At 47.1% G+C, this 15,429-nt stretch overlaps 1 protein-coding gene across 1 annotated transcript in view; it reads right to left on the bottom strand.

The window, feature by feature from the left end:
- Window positions 1-302: 302 nt before the first annotated feature.
- The window catches only part of LOC112237631 (one cut domain family member 2), a 46,770-nt gene continuing 31,643 nt past the window's right edge, over window positions 303-15,429 (bottom strand). Inside the window, exon 3 of the mRNA XM_042302733.1 lies at window positions 303-589. Within this exon, the coding sequence (XP_042158667.1) occupies window positions 303-589 (287 nt within the window). The remainder of the gene's footprint in view (window positions 590-15,429) is intronic.

Raw genomic sequence — 15,429 nt, 5'->3', positions numbered from 1 at the left:
TAGTCATGAATAGCCTTGGACTGGTGGTATCATTCAGGCAGTGTACAAGGGGGGGGGGGATTACTCTATATTACTCTATAGTGCTTCATCGATGTTTTATGAATGGATCTGATTTATTTTTTGCTAAATCTGCCAGTAAACAACCCCTTTCCTTTTTATCTCATCCTCAAAAAGAAAAATGTAAAACGTTTTGGTTTTCCCAGCGGTAGTCCCTCCCCCCAGCCCCTCACCCCGCCCATCAACCCCAACCCTCACCTAACCGTCCCCGAACCCCAACCCTAACTCCCCCCACCCCCTATCCATCACACTTTGGTACAAGAGCTGGAGGCTGTGGAGGCTCCTCCCGGACTCCCCTCGTCCATCCATTTGTCCAGGCTGCGCCTGCGGGCGTTCATGAAGAAGTTGCTGACGGTGGTTAGTTCCAGTCCCAGCTGCTGAGAGATGGTCATCTGCATCTCTTTGGACGGACGCTTGTTCTCCTTGAAGATGGCCAGCAGGGTGCGACGCTGCAGGTCAGTAAAAACCAGCCGGGATTTCTTTGGTGTATTGTTCCTTTCCTTGCTTGGGTCTTGTTCTTTTCTTTTGCACGCTTTAGGAGGGAAGGGAGGGAAGGGAAGACAAAACACAGAGAGACAGGGTAGGGTGTGAGGAAGAAGAGAGAGAATATGTTTAGTAGTCATATGTAGGAATGATCCAACAGAGAGAGAGAGATGAAGATGTGATCTTGGATGAGGTAGAACAGACAAGTGTACATGTCTTAGGTAAGTCTCAATAAACTCATAACATTCTTATAAACTTATAACAGACCCTATATGACTAGTGTGTGTGCGTGCGTGCGTGTGTGTGTGCGTGTGTGTGTGTGTGTGTGTGTGTGTGTGTGTGTGTGTGTGTGTGTGTGTGTGTGTGTGTGTGTGTGTGCCTGCGTGTGTGTGTGTTTATGCCTGCGTGGCGTGGGTCTTGTTAACGTTTTCTGCATGTTTATATCATTTGCTTCATGCAAGTCAAGCATTTCTACAGTGCATTCGAAAAGTATTCAGACCCTTTGACTTTTTCCACAATTTGTTACGTTACAGCCTTCTGCATTTTTGTTCATATCAATCTACACACAATACCCCATGATGACATCACAATACCCCATAATGACATCACAATACCCCATAATGACAACACAATACCCCATAATGACAGAGAGAAAACTGTTTTTTAGAATTTTTGCAAATTTATTTTAAAAACAGAAACACCTTATTTACACAAGTATTCAGACCCTTTGCTATGAGATGTTTCTACAACTTGATTGGAGTCCACCTGTGCTAAATTCAATTGATTGGACATGATTTGGAAAGCCATACACCTGTCTATATAAGGTCCCACAATTGACAGTGCATGTCAGAGCAAAAACCAAGCCATGAGGTCGAAGGAATTATCCGTAGAGCTCCAAGACAGGATTGTGCCGAGGCACAGATCTGGGGTAGGGTACCAAAATATGTCTGCAGCATTGTAGGTCTCCAAGAACACAGTGGCCTCCATCATTCTTAAATGGAAGAAGTTTGGGAGCACCAAGAGTCTTCCTAGAGCTGTCCGCCCGGTCCAAACTGAGCAATCGGGGAAGAAGGGCCTTGGTCAGGGATGTGACCAAGAACCGATGGTCACTCTGATAGAGCTCCAGAGTTCCTCTGTGGAGACTGGAGAACCTTCCAGAAGGACAACCATCTCTGCAGCACTCCACCAATCAGGCCTTTATGGTAGAGTGGCCAGATGGAAGCCACTCCTCAGTAAAAGGCACATGACAGCCAGCTTGCCAAAAGGCACCTAAAGGACTTTCAGACCATGAGAAACAAGAACTCTTTGTCCTGAATACCAAGAGTCATGTCTGGAGAAAACCTGGCACCATCCCTACGGTGAAGCATGGTGGTTGCAGCATCATGCTGTGGGGAAGTTTTTCAGCGACAGGGACTGGGAAACTAGTCAGGATCGAGGGAAAGATCTACAGAGCAAAGTACAGAGAGATCCTTGATGAAAACCTGCTCCAGAGCACTCAGGACCTCAGACTGGGGTGAAGGTTCACCTTCCAACAGGACAACAACCCTAAGCACACAGCCAAGGCAACGCAGGAGTGGCTTCAGGACAAGTCTATGAATGTCCTTGAGTGGCCCAGCCAGAGCCCAGACTTGAATCTGATCGAACATCTCTGGAGAGACCTCAAAATAGCTGTACAGGGACGCTCCCCATCCAACCTGACAGTGCTTGAGAGGATCTGCAGAGAAGAATGGGAGAAACTCCCCAAATACAGGTGTGCCAAGCTTGTAGCGTCATACCCAAGAAGACTGGAGGCTGTAATCGCTGCCAAAGGTACTGAGTAAAGGGTCTGAATACTTATGTAAATGTTTTTTATTTGCTTTGTCATTATGGGGTGTTGTGGGGAAAAAAACAATTTAATCCATTTTAGAATAAGGTTGTAAAGTAATAAAATGTGGAACAATTCAAGGGGTCTGAATACTTTCTGAATGAACTGTATGTGCTATAAATAGCAACATGATTATTGACGTAAAACCTGCAAAGTCAAAATAAATTGTAGATTTCTATCATTATTAAATCTGAAGTCAAAATCCCCTTTAAATGTAGTACACACCAACAACAACATATTTTACCTCATTCTACCATGTGTCCAGACACTTTCAGAGCAACTATTTGTTTGGGTTGCAAGATGTATTGTGGAAAAGCCACTCTAAACTCACACTACCCATACAGTAGTCTTCAGTCTGTGGGCTACAACCCAACACTACCCATACAGTAGTCTTCAGTCAGCAGGCTACAACCCAACACTACCCATACAGTAGTCTTCAGTCTGTGGGCTACAACCCAACACTACCCATACAGTAGTCTTCAGTCTGTGGGCTACAACCCAACACTACCCATACAGTAGTCTTCAGTCTGTGGGGTACAACCCAACACTACCCATACAGTAGTCTTCAGTCAGTCTACAACCCAACACTACCCATACAGTAGTCTTCAGTCAGCAGGCTACAACCCAACACTACCCATACAGTAGTCTTCAGTCTGTGGGCTACAACCCAACACTACCCATACAGTAGTCTTCAGTCTGTGGGTTTACAACCCAACACTACCCATACAGTAGTCTTCAGTCAGCAGGCTACAACCCAACACTACCCATACAGTAGTCTTCAGTCAGCAGGCTACAACCCAACACTACCCATACAGTAGTCTTCAGTCTGTGGGCTACAACACAACACTACCCATACAGTAGTCTTCAGTCTGTGGGTTTACAACCCAACACTACCCATACAGTAGTCTTCATTCAGCAGGCTACAACCCAACACTACCCATACAGTAGTCTTCAGTCAGCAGGCTACAACCCACACTACCAATACAGTAGTCTTCAGTCTGTGGGTTTACAACCCAACACTACCCATACAGTAGTCTTCAGTCTGTGGGTTTACAACCCAACACTACCCATACAGTAGTCTTCAGTCAGCAGGCTACAACCCAACACTACCCATACAATAGTCTTCAGTCAGCAGGCTACAACCCATTACTACCCATACAGTAGTCTTCAGTCAGCAGGCTACAACCCAACACTACCCATACAGTAGTCTTCAGTCAGCAGGCTACAACCCAACACTACCCATACAGTAGTCTTCAGTCTGTGGGCTACAAACCAACACTACCAATACAGTAGTCTTCAGTCAGCAGGCTACAACTCAACACTACCCATACAGTAGTCTTCAGTCAGCAGGCTACAACCCAACACTACCCATACAGAGGTCTTCAGTCTGTGGGCTACAACCCAAAAATACCCATACAGTAGTCTTCAGTCTTTGGGTTTACAACCCAACACTACCCATACAGTAGTCTTCAGTCTGTGGGCTACAAACCAACACTACCCAATACAGTAGTCTTCAGTCTGTGGGCTACAACCCAACAATACCGATACAGTAGTCTTCAGTCTTTGGGATTACAACCCAACACTACCCATACAGCAGTCTTCAGTCAGCAGGCTACAACCCACAATACCCATACAGCAGTCTTCAGTCAGCAGGCTACAACACAACACTACCCATACAGTAGTCTTCAGTCTGTGGGCTACAACACAACACTACCCATACAGTAGTCTTCAGTCTGTGGGTTTACAACCCAACACTACCCATACAGTAGTCTTCAGTCTGTGGGCTACAACCCAACACTACCCATACAGCAGTCTTCAGTCAGCAGGCTACAACCCACAATACCCATACAGTCTTCAGTCAGCAGGCTACAACACAACACTACCCATACAGTAGTCTTCAGTCTGTGGGCTACAACACAACACTACCCATACAGTAGTCTTCAGTCTGTGGGTTTACAACCCAACACTACCCATACAGTAGTCTTCAGTCTGTGGGCTACAACCCAACACTACCCATACAGTAGTCTTCAGTCAGCAGGCTACAACCCAACACTACCCATACAGTAGTCTTCAGTCTGTGGGCTACAACACAACACTACCCATACAGTAGTCTTCAGTCTGTGGGTTTACAACCCAACACTACCCATACAGTAGTCTTCATTCAGCAGGCTACAACCCAACACTACCCATACAGTAGTCTTCAGTCAGCAGGCTACAACCCACACTACCAATACAGTAGTCTTCAGTCTGTGGGTTTACAACCCAACACTACCCATACAGTAGTCTTCAGTCTGTGGGTTTACAACCCAACACTACCCATACAGTAGTCTTCAGTCAGCAGGCTACAACCCAACACTACCCATACAGTAGTCTTCAGTCAGCAGGCTACAACCCAACACTACCCATACAGTAGTCTTCAGTCTGTGGGCTACAAACCAACACTACCCATACAGTAGTCTTCAGTCAGCAGGCTACAACCCAACACTACCCATACAGTAGTCTTCAGTCAGGAGGCTACAACCCAACACTACCCATACAGTAGTCTTCAGTCTGTGGGCTACAACCCAACACTACCCATACAGTAGTCTTCAGTCAGCAGGCTACAACCCAACACTACCCATACAGTAGTCTTCAGTCAGCAGGCTACAACCCAACACTACCCATACAGTAGTCTTCAGTCTGTGGGCTACAACCCAACACTACCCATACAGTAGTCTTCAGTCTGTGGGCTACAAACCAACACTACCCATACAGTAGTCTTCAGTCTGTGGGCTACAACCCAACAATACCCATACAGTAGTCTTCAGTCTTTGGGTTTACAACCCAACACTACCCATACAGCAGTCTTCAGTCAGCAGGCTACAACCCACAATACCCATACATCAGTCTTCAGTCAGCAGGCTACAACACAACACTACCCATACAGTAGTCTTCAGTCTGTGGGCTACAACACAACACTACCCATACAGTAGTCTTCAGTCTGTGGGTTTACAACCCAACACTACCCATACAGTAGTCTTCAGTCTGTGGGCTACAACCCAAAACTACCCATACAGTAGTCTTCAGTCTGTGGGTTTACAACCCAACACTACCCATACAGTAGTCTTCAGTCTGTGGGCTACAACCCAACACTACCCATACAGTAGTCTTCAGTCTGTGGGCTACAACCCAACACTACCCATACAGTAGTCTTCAGTCAGCAGGCTACAACCCACACTACCCATACAGTAGTCTTCATTCAGCAGGCTACAACACAACACTACCCATACAGTAGTCTTCAGTCTGTGGGCTACAACCCAACACTACCCATACAGTAGTCTTCAGTCTGTGGGCTACAACCCAACACTACCCATACAGTAGTCTTCAGTCAGCAGGCTACAACCCAACACTACCCATACAGTAGTCTTCAGTCAGCAGGCTACAACACAACACTACCCATACAGTAGTCTTCAGTCTGTGGGCTACAACACAACACTACCCATACATACAGTAGTCTTCAGTCTGTGGGTTTACAACCCAACACTACCCATACAGTAGTCTTCAGTCAGCAGGCTACAACCCACTACCCATACAGTAGTCTTCAGTCTGTGGGCTACCATACAGTAGTCTTCAGTCTGTGGGCTACAACCAACACTACCCATACAGTAGTCTTCAGTCAGCAGGCTACAACCAACACAACCCATACAGTAGTCTTCAGTCAGCAGGCTACAACCCAACACTACCCATACAGTAGTCTTCAGTCTGTGGGCTACAACCCAACACTACCCATACAGTAGTCTTCAGTCAGCAGGCTACAACCCAACACTACCCATACAGTAGTCTTCAGTCTGTGGGCTACAACACAACACTACCCATACAGTAGTCTTCAGTCTGTGGGTTTACAACCCAACACTACCCATACAGTAGTCTTCAGTCAGCAGGCTACAACCCAACACTACCCATACAGTAGTCTTCAGTCAGCAGGCTACAACCCAACACTACCCATACAGTAGTCTTCAGTCTGTGGGCTACAACACAACACTACCCATACAGTAGTCTTCAGTCTGTGGGTTTACAACCCAACACTACCCATACAGTAGTCTTCAGTCTGCAGGCTACAACCCAACACTACCCATACAGTAGTCTTCAGTCAGCAGGCTACAACCCACACTACCCAATACAGTAGTCTTCAGTCTGTGGGTTTACAACCCAACACTACCCATACAGTAGTCTTCAGTCTGTGGGTTTACAACCCAACACTACCCATACAGTAGTCTTCAGTCAGCAGGCTACAACCCAACACTACCCATACAGTAGTCTTCAGTCTGTGGGCTACAACCCAACACTACCCATACAGTAGTCTTCAGTCTGTACAGTAGGCTTCAGTCAACCCAACACTACCCATACAGTAGTCTTCAGTCAGCAGGCTACAACCCAACACTACCCATACAGTAGTCTTCAGTCTGTGGGCTACAACCCAACACTACCCATACAGTAGTCTTCAGTCTGTGGGCTACAACCCAACACTACCCATACAGTAGTCTTCAGTCAGCAGGCTACAACCCAACACTACCCATACAGTAGTCTTCAGTCAGCAGGCTACAACCAACACTACCCATACAGTAGTCTTCAGTCTGTCTGGGCTACAACCCAACACTACCCATACAGTAGTCTTCAGTCTGTGGGCTACAACCCAACACTACCCATACAGTAGTCTTCAGTCTGTGGGCTACAACCCAACACTACCCATACAGTAGTCTTCAGTCTGTGGGCTACAACCCAACACTACCCATACAGTAGTCTTCAGTCTGTGGGTTTACAACCCAACACTACCCATACAGTAGTCTTCAGTCAGCAGGCTACAACCCACACTACCCATACAGCAGTCTTCAGTCAGCAGGCTACAACACATCACTACCCATACAGTAGTCTTCAGTCTGTGGGCTACAACACAACACTACCCATACAATAGTCTTCAGTCTGTGGGTTTACAACCCAACACTACCCATACAGTAGTCTTCAGTCTGTGGGCTACAACCCAAAACTACCCATACAGTAGTCTTCAGTCTGTGGGTTTACAACCCAACACTACCCATACAGTAGTCTTCAGTCAGCAGGCTACAACACAACACTACCCATACAGTAGTCTTCAGTCTGTGGGCTACAACCCAACACTACCCATACAGTAGTCTTCAGTCAGCAGGCTACAACCCAACACTACCCATACAGTAGTCTTCAGTCAGCAGGCTACAACCCAACACTACCCATACAGTAGTCTTCAGTCTGTGGGCTACAACCCAACACTACCCATACAGTAGTCTTCAGTCTGTGGGCTACAACCCAACACTACCCATACAGTAGTCTTCAGTCAGCAGGCTACAACACAACACTACCCATACAGTAGTCTTCAGTCTGTGGGCTACAACCCACTACACTACCCATACAGTAGTCTTCAGTCTGTGGGCTACAACCCAACACTACCCATACAGTAGTCTTCAGTCAGCAGGCTACAACCCACACTACCCATACAGTAGTCTTCAGTCAGCAGGCTACAACCAACACTACCCATACAGTAGTCTTCAGTCTGTGGGCTACAACCCAACACTACCCATACAGTAGTCTTCAGTCTGTGGGTTTACAACCCAACACTACCCATACAGTAGTCTTCAGTCTGTGGGTTTACAAAACCCAACACTACCCATACAGTAGTCTTCAGTCTGTGGGCTACAACCCAACACTACCCATACAGTAGTCTTCAGTCTGTGGGCTACAAACCAACACTACCCATACAGTAGTCTTCAGTCTGTGGGCTACAACCCAACACTACCCATACAGTAGTCTTCAGTCTGTGGGCTACAACCCAACACTACCCATACAGATGTCTTCAGTCTGTGGGCTACAAACCGAACACTACCCATACAGTAGTCTTCAGTCTGTGGGTTTACAACCCAACACTACCCATACAGTAGTCTTCAGTCTTTGGGTTTACAACCCAACACTACCCATACAGTAGTCTTCAGTCTGTGGGCTACAACCCAACACTACCCATACAGTAGTCTTCAGTCAGCAGGCTACAACCCAACACTACCCATACAGTAGTCTTCAGTCTGTGGGCTACAAACCAACACTACCCATACAGTAGTCTTCAGTCAGCAGGCTACAACCCAACACTACCCATACAGTAGTCTTCAGTCTGTGGGTTTACAACCCAACACTACCCATACAGTAGTCTTCAGTCAGCAGGCTACAACCCAACACTACCCATACAGTAGTCTTCAGTCAGCAGGCTACAACCCACACTACCCATACAGTAGTCTTCAGTGAGCAGGCTACAACACAACACTACCCATACAGTAGTCTTCAGTCTGTGGGCTACAACCCAACACTACCCATACAGTAGTCTTCAGTCTGTGGGCTACAACCCAACACTACCCATACAGTAGTCTTCAGTCAGCAGGCTACAACCCAACACTACCCATACAGTAGTCTTCAGTCAGCAGGCTACAACACAACACTACCCATACAGTAGTCTTCAGTCTGTGGCTACAACCCAACACTACCCATACAGTAGTCTTCAGTCTGTGGGCTACAACCCAACACTACCCATACAGTAGTCTTCAGTCAGCAGGCTACAACCCACACGACCCATACAGTAGTCTTCAGTCAGCAGGCTACAACACAACACTACACATACAGTAGTCTTCAGTCTGTGGGCTACAACACAACACTACCCATACAGTAGTCTTCAGTCTGTGGGTTTACAACCCAACACTACCCATACAGTAGTCTTCAGTCTGTGGGTTTACAAAACCCAACACTACCCATACAGTAGTCTTCAGTCTGTGGGCTACAACCCAACACTACCCATACAGTAGTCTTCAGTCTGTGGGCTACAAACCAACACTACCCATACAGTAGTCTTCAGTCTGTGGGCTACAACACAACACTACCCATACAGTAGTCTTCAGTCTGTGGGTTTACAACCCAACACTACCCATACAGTAGTCTTCAGTCTGTGGGCTACAACCCAAAACTACCCATACAGTAGTCTTCAGTCTGTGGGTTTACAACCCAACACTACCCATACAGTAGTCTTCAGTCTGTGGGTTTACAACCCAACACTACCCATACAGTAGTCTTCAGTCTGTGGGCTACAACCCAACACTACCCATACAGTAGTCTTCAGTCAGCAGGCTACAACCCAACACTACCCATACAGTAGTCTTCAGTCTGTGGGCTACAACACAACACTACCCATACAGTAGTCTTCAGTCTGTGGGTTTACAACCCAACACTACCCATACAGTAGTCTTCAGTCAGCAGGCTACAACCCAACACTACCCATACAGTAGTCTTCAGTCAGCAGGCTACAACCCACACTACCCATACAGTAGTCTTCAGTCTGTGGGTTTACAACTTCAGTCAAACACTACCCATACAGTAGTCTTCAGTCTGTGGGTTTACAACCCAACACTACCCATACAGTAGTCTTCAGTCTGCAGGCTACAACCCAACACTACCCATACAGTAGTCTTCAGTCTGTGGGCTACAACCCAACACTACCCATACAGTAGTCTTCAGTCTGTGGGCTACAACCCAACACTACCCATACAGTAGTCTTCAGTCAGCAGGCTACAACCCAACACTACCCATACAGTAGTCTTCAGTCTGTGGGCTACAACCCAACACTACCCATACAGTAGTCTTCAGTCTGTGGGCTACAACCCAACACTACCCATACAGTAGTCTTCAGTCAGCAGGCTACAACCCACACTACCCATACAGTAGTCTTCAGTCAGCAGGCTACAACACAACACTACCCAAGTAGTCTTCAGTCTGTGGGCTACAACACAACACTACCCATACAGTAGTCTTCAGTCTGTGGGCTACAACCCAACACTACCCATACAGTAGTCTTCAGTCTGTGGGCTACAAACCAACACTACCCATACAGTAGTCTTCAGTCTGTGGGCTACAACCCAACACTACCCATACAGTAGTCTTCAGTCTGTGGGCTACAACCCAACACTACCCATACAGTAGTCTTCAGTCAGCAGGCTACAAGCCAACACTACCCATACAGTAGTCTTCAGTCAGCAGGCTACAACCCAACACTACCCATACAGTAGTCTTCAGTCTGTGGGCTACAACCCAAAACTACCCATACAGTAGTCTTCAGTCTGTGGGTTTACAACCCAACACTACCCATACAGTAGTCTTCAGTCTGTGGGTTTACAACCCAACACTACCCATACAGTAGTCTTCAGTCTGTGGGCTACAACCCAACACTACCCATACAGTAGTCTTCAGTCTGTGGGTTTACAACCCAACACTACAGTAGTCTTCAGTCAGCGCTACAACACAACACTACCCATACAGTAGTCTTCAGTCTGTGGGCTACAACCCAACACTACCCATACAGTAGTCTTCAGTCAGCAGGCTACAACCCAACACTACCCATACAGTAGTCTTCAGTCAGCAGGCTACAACCCAACACTACCCATACAGTAGTCTTCAGTCTGTGGGCTACAACCCAACACTACCCATCTGTGGGCTACAGTAGTTTAGTCTTCAGTCTGTGGGCTACAACCCAACACTACCCATACAGTAGTCTTCAGTCAGCAGGCTACAACCCAACACTACCCATACAGTAGTCTTCAGTCTGTGGGCTACAACCCAACACTACCCATACAGTAGTTTTCAGTCTGTGGGCTACAACCCAACACTACCCATACAGTAGTCTTCAGTCAGCAGGCTACAACCCACACTACCCATACAGTAGTCTTCAGTCTGTGGGCTACAACCCAACACTACCCATACAGTAGTCTTCATTCTGTGGGCTACAAACCAACACTACCCATACAGTAGTCTTCAGTCTGTGGGCTACAACCCACACTACCCATACAGTAGTCTTCAGTCAGCAGGCTACAACACAACACTACTCATACAGCAGTCTTCAGTCAGCAGGCTACAACCCACACTACCCATACAGTAGTCTTCAGTCAGCAGGCTACAACACAACACTACCCATACAGTAGTCTTCAGTCTGTGGGTTTACAACCCAACACTACCCATACAGTAGTCTTCAGTCTGTGGGCTACAACCCAAAACTACCCATACAGTAGTCTTCAGTCTGTGGGCTACAACCCAACACTACCCATACAGTAGTCTTCAGTCTGTGGGCTACAACCCAACACTACCCATACAGTAGTCTTCAGTCTGTGGGCTACAACCCAACACTACCCATACAGTAGTCTTCAGTCTGTGGGCTACAACCCAACACTACCCATACAGAGATGTCTTCAGTCTGTGGGCTACAAACCCAACACTACCCATACAGTAGTCTTCAGTCTGTGGGTTTACAACCCAACACTACCCATACAGTAGTCTTCAGTCTTTGGGTTTACAACCCAACACTACCCATACAGTAGTCTTCAGTCTGTGGGCTACAACCCAACACTACCCATACAGTAGTCTTCAGTCAGCAGGCTACAACCCAACACTACCCATACAGTAGTCTTCAGTCTGTGGGCTACAAACCAACACTACCCATACAGTAGTCTTCAGTCAGCAGGCTACAACCCAACACTACCCATACAGTAGTCTTCAGTCTGTGGGCTACAACCCAACACTACCCATACAGTAGTCTTCAGTCAGCAGGCTACAACCCAACACTACCCATACAGTAGTCTTCAGTCAGCAGGCTACAACCCACACTACCCATACAGTAGTCTTCAGTCAGCAGGCTACAACACAACACTACCCATACAGTAGTCTTCAGTCTGTGGGCTACAACCCAACACTACCCATACAGTAGTTTTCAGTCTGTGGGCTACAACCCAACACTACCCATACAGTAGTCTTCAGTCAGCAGGCTACAACCCACACTACCCATACAGTAGTCTTCAGTCAGCAGGCTACAACACAACACTACCCATACAGTAGTCTTCAGTCTGTGGGCTACAACCCAACACTACCCATACAGTAGTCTTCAGTCTGTGGGCTACAACCCAACACTACCCATACAGTAGTCTTCAGTCAGCAGGCTACAACCCACACGACCCATACAGTAGTCTTCAGTCAGCAGGCTACAACACAACACTACACATACAGTAGTCTTCAGTCTGTGGGCTACAACACAACACTACCCATACAGTAGTCTTCAGTCTGTGGGTTTACAACCCAACACTACCCATACAGTAGTCTTCAGTCTGTGGGCTACAAAACCCAACACTACCCATACAGTAGTCTTCAGTCTGTGGGCTACAACCCAACACTACCCATACAGTAGTCTTCAGTCTGTGGGCTACAACCCAACACTACCCATACAGCAGTCTTCAGTCTGTGGGTTTACAAAACCCAACACTACCCATACAGTAGTCTTCAGTCTGTGGGCTACAACCCAACACTACCCATACAGTAGTCTTCAGTCTGTGGGCTACAACCCAACACTACCCATACAGTAGTCTTCAGTCTGTGGGTTTACAACCCAACACTACCCATACAGTAGTCTTCAGTCTGTGGGTTTACAACCCAACACTACCCATACAGTAGTCTTCAGTCTGTGGGTTTACAACCCAACACTACCCATACAGTAGTCTTCAGTCTGTGGGCTACAACCCAACACTACCCATACAGTAGTCTTCAGTCTGTGGGCTACAAACCCAACACTACCCATACAGTAGTCTTCAGTCAGCAGGCTACAACCCAACACTACCCATACAGTAGTCTTCAGTCTGTGGGTTTACAACCCAACACTACCCATACAGTAGTCTTCAGTCAGCAGGCTACAACCCAACACTACCCATACAGTAGTCTTCAGTCAGCAGGCTACAACCCACACTACCCATACAGTAGTCTTCAGTCTGTGGGTTTACAACCCAACACTACCCATACAGTAGTCTTCAGTCTGTGGGTTTACAACCCAACACTACCCATACAGTAGTCTTCAGTCAGCAGGCTACAACCCAACACTACCCATACAGTAGTCTTCAGTCTGTGGGCTACAACACAACACTACCCATACAGTAGTCTTCAGTCTGTGGGTTTACAACCCAACACTACCCATACAGTAGTCTTCAGTCAGCAGGCTACAACCCAACACTACCCATACAGTAGTCTTCAGTCAGCAGGCTACAACCCAACACTACCCATACAGTAGTCTTCAGTCTGTGGGCTACAACCCAACACTACCCATACAGTAGTCTTCAGTCAGCAGGCTACAACCCAACACTACCCATACAGTAGTCTTCAGTCAGCAGGCTACAACCCAACACTACCCATACAGTAGTCTTCAGTCAGCAGGCTACAACCCAACACTACCCATACAGTAGTCTTCAGTCTGTGGGCTACAAACCAACACTACCAATACAGTAGTCTTCAGTCAGCAGGCTACAACCCAACACTACCCATACAGTAGTCTTCAGTCAGCAGGCTACAACCCAACACTACCCATACAGAGGTCTTCAGTCTGTGGGTTTACAACCCAACACTACCCATACAGTAGTCTTCAGTCTGTGGGCTACAACCCAACAATACCCATACAGTAGTCTTCAGTCTTTGGGTTTACAACCCAACACTACCCATACAGCAGTCTTCAGTCAGCAGGCTACAACCCACACTACCCATACAGTAGTCTTCAGTCTGTGGGCTACAACACAACACTACCCATACAGTAGTCTTCAGTCTGTGGGCTACAACACAACACTACCCATACAGTAGTCTTCAGTCTGTGGGTTTACAACCCAACACTACCCATACAGTAGTCTTCAGTCTGTCTGGGCTACAACCCAACACTACCCATACAGTAGTCTTCAGTCTGCTACAACCCATACACTACCCATACAGTAGTCTTCAGTCAGCAGGCTACAACACAACACTACCCATACAGTAGTCTTCAGTCTGTGGGCTACAACCCAACACTACCCATACAGTAGTCTTCAGTCAGCAGGCTACAACCCAACACTACCCATACAGTAGTCTTCAGTCAGCAGGCTACAACCCAACACTACCCATACAGTAGTCTTCAGTCTGTGGGCTACAACCCAACACTACCCATACAGTAGTCTTCAGTCTGTGGGCTACAACCCAACACTACCCATACAGTAGTCTTCAGTCCCAGCAGGCTACAAACCCAACACTACCCATACAGTAGTCTTCAGTCTGTGGGCTACAACACCAACACTACCCATACAGTAGTCTTCAGTCTGTGGGCTACAACCCAACACTACCCATACAGTAGTCTTCAGTCTGTGGGCTACAACCCAACACTACCCATACAGTAGTCTTCAGTCTGTGGGCTACAACCCAACACTACCCATACAGTAGTCTTCAGTCTGTGGGTTTACAACCCAACACTACCCATACAGTAGTCTTCAGTCAGCAGGCTTACAACCCAACACTACCCATACAGTAGTCTTCAGTCAGCAGGCTACAACCCACACTACCCATACAGTAGTCTTCAGTCTGTGGGTTTACAACCCAACACTACCCATACAGTAGTCTTCAGTCAGCAGGCTACAACCCAACACTACCCATACAGTAGTCTTCAGTCAGCAGGCTACAACACAACACTACCCATACAGTAGTCTTCAGTCAGCAGGCTACAACCCAACACTACCCATACAGAGGTCTTCAGTCTGTGGGTTTACAACCCAACACTACCCATACAGTAGTCTTCAGTCTGTGGGCTACAACCCAACACTACCCATACAGTAGTCTTCATTCTGTGGGCTACAAACCAACACTACCCATACAGTAGTCTTCAGTCTGTGGGCTACAACCCACACTACCCATACAGTAGTCTTCAGTCAGCAGGCTACAACCCACACTACCCATACAGTAGTCTTCAGTCAGCAGGCTACAACACAACACTACCCATACAGTAGTCTTCAGTCTGTGGGTTTACAACCCAACACTACCCATACAGTAGTCTTCAGTCTGTGGGCTACAACCCAAAACTACCCATACAGTAGTCTTCAGTCTGTGGGTTTACAACCCAACACTACCCATACAGTAGTCTTCAGTCTGTGGGTTTACAACCCAAA

This window comes from Oncorhynchus tshawytscha, linkage group LG20 (assembly GCF_018296145.1).
Source record: "Oncorhynchus tshawytscha isolate Ot180627B linkage group LG20, Otsh_v2.0, whole genome shotgun sequence".
Lineage (NCBI taxonomy): Eukaryota > Metazoa > Chordata > Actinopteri > Salmoniformes > Salmonidae > Oncorhynchus > Oncorhynchus tshawytscha.
Note: the sequence above shows the minus strand (reverse complement) of the source record. Positions and strands in the feature narration are given on the sequence as shown.